Source organism: Poecilia reticulata, linkage group LG14 (assembly GCF_000633615.1).
Source record: "Poecilia reticulata strain Guanapo linkage group LG14, Guppy_female_1.0+MT, whole genome shotgun sequence".
Classification (NCBI taxonomy): Eukaryota; Metazoa; Chordata; class Actinopteri; order Cyprinodontiformes; family Poeciliidae; genus Poecilia; species Poecilia reticulata.
In genome coordinates, this window is record NC_024344.1 from 15066788 (window position 1) to 15079166 (window position 12379).

At 39.0% G+C, this 12379-nt stretch overlaps 1 protein-coding gene across 3 annotated transcripts in view; it reads right to left on the minus strand.

Annotated features, from left to right (window-relative positions):
- Nucleotides 1-12379, minus strand: part of svep1 (sushi, von Willebrand factor type A, EGF and pentraxin domain containing 1) — a 98024-nt gene that overhangs the window by 48313 nt on the left and 37332 nt on the right. For all 3 annotated transcript variants that reach the window (XM_008427984.1, XM_008427983.2, XM_008427982.2), the window contains one exon: nucleotides 1334-1492. In XM_008427984.1, coding sequence (XP_008426206.1) covers nucleotides 1334-1492 — 159 coding nt within the window. The remainder of the gene's footprint in view (nucleotides 1-1333; nucleotides 1493-12379) is intronic.

The window sequence follows — 12379 nt, forward strand, 5'->3', positions numbered from 1 at the left end:
GCACTTCTTGGAGACCTTGTCCTATTAGGCGACGGGGCCTGGATAATACCCGTGTTAAACGGACGGCGGAGTCCGGCAACGACAGGCGCTTAAATTCCGTAACAAAAGTGTTTTAATCTTTTTTTTAATCTTTTTTTTTTCTTTTTTTTCCCCAAAATCTCTCTTTCTTACTTTTTATTCAATGTCACATGCTGCTTTTATTTTGTTTTTTAATTATGTAAAGCACCTTGAAATGCCTTGCTACTGAAATGTGCTATACAAATAAAATTTGATTGATTGATTGATTGATTGCTACATATTTTATTTTATTTGCAAGTTGCCCGTTTTTTTTCTTCTTCTTTCTGCATGAATTATTCCTCTCAGCTGTGGGAAGAGATTCTTTCCAAGGTTCCATTCTAGTTGAGAAGTCAGAATTTCAACATGGCAACGTTAACAGACATTTCTGAACAGCTCTTGCCGAACATCAGTTTAAGCTCTGGTTTCCACACCACTTTTAATTTGTTCAGCTTAGAGTGGCAGGCGCTACAAGCAACATCGAAATTAAACGCACTTTTAAAATCTTGCTGTTGATGCAAGAAACGGCCGTGTTAAAACTCAAACCTGGCCTTACAAGTTGAAGCTGTGGGTAGTCGGAATGGCCCCAAGTTTCCAGTGGGAAGTCTGACTTCGGAGGGCGTACCAGTTGATTTTTCCAACTGGGATGTGGGAATTTCCCAATTCCAAGTTCAACTGGAAAGCTACATCAGATATTCTGCTACCATGATAATAAGCCGCCACATTCTCATCTCAGATATTTGGTGCATACACAAAATAGTCTGGAAACCCGTGGTGCTCCTGGTTCATGATATTCTTCATCGCTCCAAGATTCTCCAGACACAACTCACTTTCTTGCTTGTCATTTAATGCTGAGGAGTGCTTTCAGTTCAGTGTGAACTTTATTTTTTTGTATTTTTACATTTTGTATGCACTCACGCTGCATTGAGTTTCTCGTAAATTAGCCATTTACAGAGAAGCTTTTGTTTTTTTGGCAAAGTAAACCTTTGTTACAACACATGCAACTAAGGCACCATGACCAAAAAAAGACAATATGGTTTTATCGCTGTGTTTACCATTAGTGAAACTTTTAAGATCTACTGAGTTTAAATACTGCTGACTGGAAGCCAGAAAAGAAAAAGAAAAAAATATATATTTCGCTCAGCTTTTTCCTGGAAAAATCATGCCAGAGTCTAAATATTTACAGTAGCCACACAAAGTGCTGCTGGACAGCGTCGATGTAATTCAGATGGTGCTTATGTCAAAAAAGTTTTGCTCCCAGAGAGCAGCTTTGTCTCACCCTGACAGCTCGTGCCTATTGGCTGATAGCCCGGCTTGCAGACGCAGTCATGGAGGGCGGTGCTGCCAGGCTGGGACGTGTGCTGCGCGTCAGGGCACAACAGGCAGGTGGTCAGTCCTCCGGGAGTGCCCTCTGGTTTATAAGTGCCAGGTGGACAAGCTGTGAAGATGAGAGAACAGGGGAGACACTGCTGTTCAGAAACCGATCCCACAAGGCTTTAATATGAAACATATGAGAGAAGTCACAAAGTGGCGGCTCATTAAAAGTAAGAATAATGAAGATCTACGACATGAAAATGGAGCAGGAATGGAAAACTGTCTTATTAAAAATAATAAAATACATTTGATGCAAAGTTTACCGTTTTTATAATCAGTGATGTGTTTAAATTGAAGTCACTGGACACACAGAAGTGAAAGAAGCAAATCGAAAAGGAACTGTATTTTCTATGCATGTTTGAAGTTTATTTTAGCTTCGGGAAAATGAAAGAGAGCACAACTTTCAGCAGGTAGCAAGAAGGGAGAAGTGAAAACAGCAAATATGCTTTGTCTTATTCTTTTAACCTGTCAGTCAAGGAATGTGCAAGACTTGAAAATGTTGGAAAATCTGAAAAAAACTGCATTAACATTTAAGTTGAAAATATCCATAATCTCTAAAAATACAGGAAGAAACATGAATTTACGCAATTACTGACATGTTGCACTCTAATCATTTGTCTTTGTGTTAAAACCGTGAAACATTTACACACACGGCATGTTACTGCCTGTGCTTCTTATGTAAATAATTAATCACCACTCATAGCAGGACAGCATTTTAATTTTCTTGTACTATGTTAAATAGGAGTTGAAATAGGATAAAATCACTACGTGCAGGTCAAAGCTTTACAAATGCATTATGTTTTTAACTCTGTCTTTGACTGAATTCAGACATAGTTGGTATCAAATGCTGTCGCTCTAGCTGAGCCACCAATCCCAAAAAGTTAGTTTTCAAACACGCAGCAGTTTATGTTTCTTCCAGTTTGTTCAGACAAATCCAAAAATTGTTTGCAACAATTAATAAAGCTGATCCCCAACGCTGACTACACCCTTGCTCAAATCCAACTATCCTCAGATGAACGGGTGTTTCGAGCAGCTTTAATATGGCAGCATGTGCTCGAAAACAAGAAAGCCATAAATCTCCACACAAGGCGGGAACAAGTTTAATAAATTCAAAAACATGGAAAGTCTCGTGGGAATCGAGGCTCTTTGAGTCTAACGGAAAGACCGAAGTAATTCTAACCTTTACGACCGTAGAAGGAATAAAAATATTACATGACAGCAACTTTCAGACGCGTTCGGCGAGCAGCTTTAATTATGACGGCTGCAACAGAGAATCCACAGTCCCCAACGCTCTTCACAACTCGTTGACTTTTCTTGAAGCCTGAGGCTAGGTGTGAATTTCCACTGCAGAGCCGCTGCCAGGTTGGCCTCTCTCTCCTCCTCCCTTCTCCTCAGCTGCAGCAGGTCAGACAGGAGAAGTTAACCAACTGTAAAGCGCACAGCAGCTGCTGGCAGTGAAATGCACCCAGTAACCCACATCAAATGCAAACGCAGAGAGAAAACCATGAAGGAATACCTCATCTGGTGCAGACAACTTGCGTCTCGGTCTGCCCCTTTTCATTTGATAACAAAAGCATGTGACGGTCTGTCATATTTCTGCGGCTTTCAAACTCAGAGGAGACACCTTACGTAAGACCGAGTGAGAGCAGAAAGTCCATGAGAATCTGTTTTATAGCTTCATTTAAGGTTTACAGGAAGCCTGTTTAATTTGAACCTGAATAATAAGTCACCTCCAGCTCCACAGTGGAAATACTGTACCTGAAAAATATAACATTTCAGTTTTTCTGGCAGGCCGCATGTGTTGACAGGTAGTAAGTACACAGTGGTATGATCACACATACACAAACAGACGCACGGGTCTACAGCATGAAAAGACCAGACCTGGCTTCTGGAGACGGAAACTGGAACGAAAGGAGGGGGGGGGGGGGGGGGCAGATACGAGGACGAAATGATGGAACGACAAGAAGACATGGATCTAAAATAAAGGTGGGCATGGAGAAAAATATTGGAACATTCAGGCGCTGAGATGAAGCTGCTTTGAATTATGCAACAGCCAAACATCTCTGTTTGGCTAACTTACTGTAATTCTGCTGCCATGTAGCGTCCATTTAGACAGGAAGTGACCAAAAAACTAAAGATCTGCTCCGTCGGGACTGTATACAGACATATATACAACACCTTTATAATAACATAAAGCAACTATGTGGTAAAACTAAACTGATAAATGTTACATTTGTTGAGTTAATGCATGCTTTGATGATGAAACTGGAATATTTCAAACAAATATATGGAAATGACTAATTAGTTACAGTGATTACACTACTATTTGTAGTAACTGTCTCTATTTTTCTACATCATAATTTCACTTCATTTACCAACATTAGGACATCTAAACCTTACCAGGAAGTATTTGTCATAAAACAACCATGAATCAGTGATGTGACTGGTTGTGTGCTTAACAATGTCACATTTACCAGAAATGAAACAAACACTTTCCAATAAGTTTTTCAACCTGGTACTACCAAGTAATTGACTGATAAAACACTTGCAACTACATTATGTCACCCTGCTACTTCATTTTAATTGCATCCGTAGTTTCGACGTGGCGTCCCTCAGGGTTCTGCTCAAGGTCCTCTTCTTTTTATGCGCTCTAGCCAAGCTTTCCTTTCTATGATTTTTCTTTTTATTGCTTTGCAGATGACATTTAAATGAAACTGTCTTTGAAGTTTCAAAACATTAGGCATCATTACCATGCAGAAGTGCCATAAGGACATTGAATCATGCAGCAAAAAAATATTTTAAGCTTAAGTAAAAATAAAAGAGTTATTTTTACTTAAATAACTCATTTAAGTAAAAATACTTAAATAACTCATTTAAGTAAAAATAACTGGAAAAATATTTTTCCATTTGCTTCTCCTTGTTACTGAATAATCATATCAAACGGACTCAGATCTTGGAAAACACTGAAATTAAATCTCATTTTTGACTCTCTTTTTAACCAATGCTAGTCTTGTAAAAAAAAAAAAAGGGAAGAAAAATATGTTATTCTGATTTACCGGTAAACTAGACATAAAAAAATATTTTTACTAAAGCTAAATTTAATTGTAATTAAACTTCACCTCTGAAAACAAAGCTAATCTGAGACTCAACTAAACAGTGACAAATTGAACAAAGTGAAGTCTGTTAAGGTTAAAGAAGAAGCTGGAAAAAAAAAGTAGGTGGAAAAACACAAGTGCAGACAAGTTCATCTGTTAAAGTCCTTTGTTGTTACACAAAGTAAGTCAAAGTAAACTGGCAGATACGTCGAGTCCTGGAGCCAAAGTTACTATCACACGAGAATCTCCTGGATCTCCTGGGAGGGGAGAGTGTGTTCGATTAGCCAGACCTAAAAACAGACCCAGACGGAAACTGAGAGGAGGTCCCGAGGAGGGGGGGGCAGAACATCTGCCTTCCCAGCCACAATCACAAACAGGGTCCAACTAAATCCACAAACATGTGCTTTAAAACACACACACGCACGCACGCACACTCTACATTGGTGCGTTTACTATTCCCCACATGTAAATGTGACCATAAATCTGTGATATTTTATAACTAAGAGGATGAGATCGAACAAAGACATTACTATTGCAGTCCAGAATGTAAAACCCTGAAGCTCAACTCCTGCATTTTTGAAGTAAAAAAAATATGTTGCTGACTGAAATGTACTGGCACGACTGAGGACTTTCAGAAATGATTTACTTCTTTTTATAACCCTACTTAAGGAACAGCTTTAATAATGGTAGGTTACTGCGCATTGGGTTTTCTTCGAGTCTTCCTATTTCCTCCTGATCTCCAAACAAATGCATGCTAGGTTGATTGTTTATTCAAACTTTGCAAGTAGGCAAGGCAGAAAAAGTGGCTCATTTCAATGACAAAGACACTCAAATATGAGCTGAGTCACTTAAAAACCACAAACTGGATGACTAAAATTACTCTCAGTTGTAATTACTGCCGATTTTAAATCACCCGTCAGTCACATTTAATTAAAACCTGTATTGCGAAGGTTTTGAACAAACCTTTTTTTTTATTGATTACAGAATTTGAGCACTTGAATACTTTTGGATTTTGTAAAAATAGAGGGTGGCAGAGACAAGTGACCAACATTTTAGATTTTTGGTGAGAAAAACAGGTGGCTAAAATAGTAAATGCTGCGATCGTTTAAGACGTGTGGTCATCCAAATCCGTCCGTCTTCTTCAAAGCCCGGGTATGAAGGAAACCCTAAAATCCTGCAGAAGGAGTTGACGAACGTAAGCAGAGGCCTGGTCATTTGTGGTCAAAGGCCTTCTCACACAAGAGACTTTGTTAAGTTGGATCTTAAATTCCAGGGCTTTCCCCTGAACTATTAAAAAAAACAATGGTCGCATGCAAAGACAGCTCACACGACTTAAACCGTCACTTCAAGTGCATAATTTGTGAGAAACTGCGAAGTCTATTCCACTAAAACACAGGAATCCCTCGACATGCACATCACGAGTTTGGTATTGAGCATCTTTGATTAAGTTTTAAAACGGTGAAGCAAAACTATGAGGCATCAACCAAAATCGCCCAATATGTGGAAGAAGGTGCTCTGGTTAGAAGACCATACTTTTTCAACAATATGTTGAGGAAACAACATCCTCAATATGTTGAGGATGTTGTAAATCAGGACTTCATCCTGATTTACAAATCATATCTATGGGGAAACGCGGAAGCGGCTGTATCATGCTGTGGGATGTAATTTCTACTCAGCAGGGAGTGAGAACTGATGGAGTTAAATGCAGAATAATCCTGGAAGTTTGTTGTAGGACTTGAGAATTACTGCAACCAATGCATCATTTTGTTTTGGTTTATCATGTAACAGTACAATAAAATAAATAAAAGGTTGCGACTGCAGCAACAATGTGGAAAGTTCAAGGGTACGGAGTACACAAAGTGCAAAAACTACAAAGCAACAAAAGCCAGAAAACAATTATCAAAAGTCATAACTTTCATAACTAGCCCTGTCAACTGAAACAAAATCAATAACTTTCATTTGCTTGATTTGTCGTTTTTCTCTTTTCTCTTTCCATCAGGCTGGTGTTTTGGTCTCAACTTTCCCCTTTTTGAAAGACAATTTTGTCTAAAGAGACTTCAGAAATCATTTATATGTTGTTTCTGTTGTTTCGTTTATCTATTTTGGATATTTAAAATGTCTTCTAGTTCCAATGTTTAAATGCTCATCAAAATTTTAAAGTTTATTGATCTTTGAGAAATGTTCTTGTATTATTACTATTATCTTACTCGAAAATGGTCTCAAACAACAATGTTATTGTTTATCGCAATACATTCTGGAATAATTTATCGTCTGGGATAACGTGTTATCGTGTTAGGCCTGATCATAACTTTTATTTTAGAATAAATTTGGTTTAAGCAAAAGTCCCTTTTTAGTATAATTACTTTGTTACAGCATAACACCTGCTTTAGCATAAATCCTCTTGTAGCATAAGTTATCTTGTTGACCCTTCTGGGCCACCGTACAAGGGCATTTAGTGTTTTTCAAGCCACCAAACATTAATTTACAGATAAATTATTGCTCTTATGGCTTCCTCAGGACCAGAAAGCATCAATTATCAACAACAACGTCAGTCTCATGAACTCTTCACACGTTTCTCAACCTAACCATATCATTAGCGTCACAGTTGAAGCCATCAGTCAGAACCATCGGTGAGTCTTTAAAGGTACCACAATTTGTTATACCTGGAAAAACAACCAGTGCATATATGAGCCAAGACACAAACTAGATATTCGGTATGTTGTCTACATCCTTACAGCAACACAAACGTTCTCATCTGGAGTTAGAAATAGTTTGTAATCTTCCCCTTGATAGAAATCAGGAAGACCTAAATCAAATCGCAGGAATCCCAGTGATTCTTTCACTTGAGCTGCAGGGTAAAAATAGAGGGCTGGCTGCTGCACATCTGTTGTCACACAACGCCTGCATCTGGGAGGAACAGGAACCCCCACTAATCCCCTGCAGAAGACAGCAAAAAATAAATAAAAAAATAGATGTGTTGAGATTTGATGCAAGCAACTCTATTGGGAGGAAACGGCAAAAGGATGAGCGTCTACTGTTGTCCCGCTTGTTATTCAGTTCTTTTCCTGAAAAGATTTCGCCACAATCGCTAGATGCATCCGAGAGCAGCAGAGACGCTGGAAACCCCTGGAAGACCGAGGCAGACCACTAAACAACTGTACAAACACAGGACGGTCTCCAAGCCGGTGTGCCTGATTACAGATGTCGGTGTGCTGAGAAATGCCGTAATAGAGGGGATGCGGCATGATCTCAATGATTTCAGCGCACTTGGAACAACGCGGCGCAACACTCTAAAGGTCAACACCAACATGTCTAAACAAGACGAGCCGTCTTCATTTCCTTTTGAGTAGACATGTCACCATTTCTCCAAATTCCTCAAACACTTACTGCTCCGACTTAAGTTACTCGGCCTGTTTGTAGACAAACAATATATAGGCGAGAAAAACAACAACTAAACACGCCGTACTTATTGGAGAGGATGCATCTCAGGAGCTGCATGAGAAAACTGAGTCTTTTATTGCTTCCATAGGAATTACTGACTGCTGTTTATAAAATGTACCCAATTAACTGACCATGAGCAAGTCTGACATTTCATTATGTGATGACTAACACTTTGATCCTTGTTTTCTCCGGTTTCCCATTTCCACCCTCTCTGACTTTGTTTTCTGTTCGTTTTCTTGAGATCTGGAAGCTCCAAAGTTCATTTTCATCTCCACAGCAAAACAGTCTATGAACAGTCATTTAATTCATCCACTTCCAGATCCTCCCATCTACTTTAGTGGCATTTTGTCATTTGAAGCAGTTAGTTTTTGAGTTTCACTCAAATTTAAAAAATATGCCTGAATTTTCCTCACCATTGGTGACAAAAGCAGTTATTAGAGGGTAGGAAAATCGTTTTGTTTGGTTGGCTATTTAACTGCAACTAAACAAACTACTTTTCTACAGGTCGTGTGAATATTTCTTACTAAACAAGGTGCCTAAAGATGTGATCTGAACAAAAAGCTGTTCTGTGGATCTACATTTGAAGGCAGTAGAAACAAAACAAATGTTTCTCTTCCAATATAAAAAAAAGATAGCTGCTGACTTTGACTCTTAACATGAATTTGTGCCCCTCTTCATCACCTCCTGTTAATAAATACACTTCAGCCAAAAGATCACACAAAAATATCCAAACACGAGCTGAAAAAGTGAAGAAAAAAAAATCCAGACAGATGAGAGTCAATTAGAAAGGCAAACAAGCTGAATCTAAGGAGATATTGTGCAAACAAAACATTATTTCTCTAAATGTGCAAAGCTGGTACAGAGAAGCTGCAAAAGACCTGAAACTTTAATGGCAGTCAAAGCCGGTTCTAAATTATTTCGACTCAGAAATGTGTGTGTGCACCAAGCTGCTGACATTTGTAATAAATCATAAAAACAATGTCTCCTTTTCCTTCTTTGCTACTTTTTTTGGTCTTAAATCCTTTTATACCTAAATTTCAAGTCTCTGCCCGAATATATATATTTTTTTCCAGTAATTATTTTAATTGTGCACAGTTCTTTAAATGTCCTGTGTGTGAATATATTTGTCCATTTATCCACAACAACTGGAACTTTCAGTATCTAGGAAGTTATTTTTGCAATTTACCGTCGATTAAAAAAGCCGTCCTCAGATTAATTTCACTTCGTGCTACAGCGGGAGTGAAGTTACAGTAATAACCTGATATTGGCTGGAAAGCGCAATGTCTCCCCTTTCAGAAACTGCTGGAATTTTCCACATGGCGCCAACGTGTGGCGGAATTACGGTACTGCACATTTGGCTGGATCATCATTGACGTGTTCGGTCTGGAAGAGTCGACATAAAATATCCCCAAAATAGACGTTTCTATTTGAATTATGACAAATGTGGAAATTAAAATGATACGAGTTGATGGCGAAGAAGCATTCAGCTTCTATGCAACACAAATCTGGAACAAACTTCCAGAAAACTGCAAAAACAACCGAAACACTGATTTCCTTCAAATCAGTGTTTCACATATTTAGAGTTGCCTTTGATTCATAAAAACTGAAACATTGATCAACACATTTGATGTGATTTTGATGATGAAATTTGAAAAATTTATTTATTGCTCATTTCATAATTGTGACTGATGTTTTTTACAGTGTAAATCCTTTGAACTGTCTTGCTGCTGAAATGTGCTACACAAATAAACTTGACTACTTTCTTAGTGCACTACTGTCACAGAAACAAAACAAAGAGCAGCAGCGACAAGTTCATCCAAAAAACGACTAATTCAGTAACGAATTCTAATTCTACAAGCCCTACAAGCTCAATTATTTACCATAAAACTTCCCCCGGTCTTGAAAGACTTCTAGGAGGATGACATTTTTCTTCCTTCTTGTCCCAACAAAGAGCTACAGTCACAACATTCAGCTACCAAAAGCTTTCCATCCATAGATATGTGTCTCCGTCTGAAAGACCTGCCCTCCCTCTCTCTCTCTTTTTTTCCCTCTTGGTTTGCACTAAAGAAAAACACCAACCTAAACCTGCCTCCGGTCAGTTATAGCAATTAATGGGCAGTGTAAGCACATAAACCCTCCTCGGCTTGTTGTCAGGAAATCCCAGGCGTTTGACCCCGAGACCAAAATGAGCAGGAATTCATGTTGAGCAACTTGGGCTTTAAATTCTCACCACAAAAACATAGAGGAGTAAGAAACTGGACAGGAGCAGACAGACTGCCGTGGCTATTGACGCTGGAAGGAATAACTTTTTTTTTTGCATGAAAAGTAAATACAGACTTTACAGGAGAGTTTATATAACTTTTTTTAAACCAAACTTACTTTTTATGGTATAAATTTAGTTAGAAAAATACTCAAGAACAAGCAACTGAGCAAAGAAAAGTCTAGTTTAAATCTTCGGGGAGCCTGCGAAGCCAACAACAATCAGACATGCCAAACTTTGGTTAACAGTCTTTTTATTTGACATTTATAATTCATCTGGCTGACCTTCAGCCTCCAAATGTTTCAAAAATAGGGATTAGATCTGTATTTCAAACAATGTCTAACGTATTAGGAGTAGCACCCATGGAAAACCAGTTTCGAGAGAAAGGAAACGGGTCGACTCCACGCAGACCGATCCCGGCCAACAGTCCTGCCTCGCCAGCGGACCAGAGGCCTCCAAAACCAGAGGACGCTCCTGGATGCAACAGGCTGAAATCGGCGTCCTCTATGCAGCGGCTGGACTCTGCATGACTGGGGGAGGAATAGTGGGAAGAGTAGCTGTCTTGCAAAAGGAAAGTTGTGGGTTCTCAATTCCAGGTTCTTTCTGCCACATGTTGGCGCTTAACAGAGTGTAAAGCGTTTTGAGTGGTCAAAATGACTGCTATCAATCCATTTACCATTTATTACCGTATATATGTGGTGCACATACCTGTCAAGTCTCCCGTTTTGGCTGGGAAACCCACGTGGTCCCATATAAGTGTTTTCCAGTAAATTTCCTGTATTAGAGTAAATGCATCGCAATCCAACCCCCCTCTGCCCCGCGGCCCTTTTTTCAACAACTGTTTATCCATTGTTAAAATGTCGTAATGTGTTTTTCCGAGCTGCCTTTAAACGCAGCATGAGCGTCAGCTTTACACCTGAAAGGTAGCGACAGAGAACTGCTGCTGCTGCTGCTGTGCAGGTGTGTGTTAGAATCATGGCAGCAAACGAGCAACAGGCAAAAACCTTTGCAGTTTTTTCCCCCCCAAGATAACAGAGTGAGTTGACTAATGCTGTTGGATGCAGATAGTGATAGCTAAATGACGACTAGCTAACGAAAATATGTCACATTGAGCTTGTTATCAAGAATAGTTACTAATTTTGTTACCTTTGATGCACTAGCTACATTTACTGGAGCAACTTTTGGGGAAAAATGCACTTAGTTTTACTGCACTGTACTTTTTTCTTTTACTTGAGTATTATTATTGCTACTCTCACTTGAGTAGATTGATTTTGCATTTAAAGAAATAGGTTCTTATATTGCTGCAACGTACAAGTTGATACTAATGCGAAGTTGAGCACGATTACTCGTTCCCACAAAATGACCTCAGATAAGTGCAATTCATTGGACGGATGGTGAAAAACGTTGCCTTTTACTTGCACAGGCAGTTTAATCAGCAACTCGTCTCAACTCTCTCAAAAGAACATAAAACAAATAGGACTCAGGTTTGTGTCATCTTACTTCATGAGCAGTTTATACAGGATTGCAGCCCGGAAAATGAAACGCTGTCAAGCAGCCGAGACGCGGAGGAATTCAACGAGTTTCAACGCCAGCTGTCATAAGGTTCACTCAGTCCAGCATTGTAGGAATATTACCAATAAAATTTGATTTTATTGTCTCCAAATGTTTTCAGTGATGTATTTGGAGATATTTTATTATATCTTCTAACTTCATTTATTACTAATTTAGTATTCTTTTTCCAACTTGATACTGGGTTTTCTCTTATGTTAGTTAATTTTGAGTTAGCCATTACTTTCAAAACGTTCTCTGAAAAATTTTATCAGGTTTCAGAGGATCACCAGTGTGGTGTTTTCTGTACGTTTATTGTCTAAGGTGATCTACACCGACTGTGCTTTTATCTGGTACCTATCAGATCCTTTAAAGTGGCGTATTAAAATTTGAGTAAGCTCATTAGAAATCTGAGGCGGCACTTATCAGCAAAGGCTGCATCTGCGTAGCATACAACCATGTAAGCAAGCTTCAGTGTGACAGTACAAAGCGACTTGAGCTGCAAAGCGTCCAGAGCTGTGATAACTTGTGACATGTGGAGATTGGTCACATTCCTTTACAAAAACAACCTCTCTGCTTTGTGGCTTTCTGCGCTTTTGTTTCGACT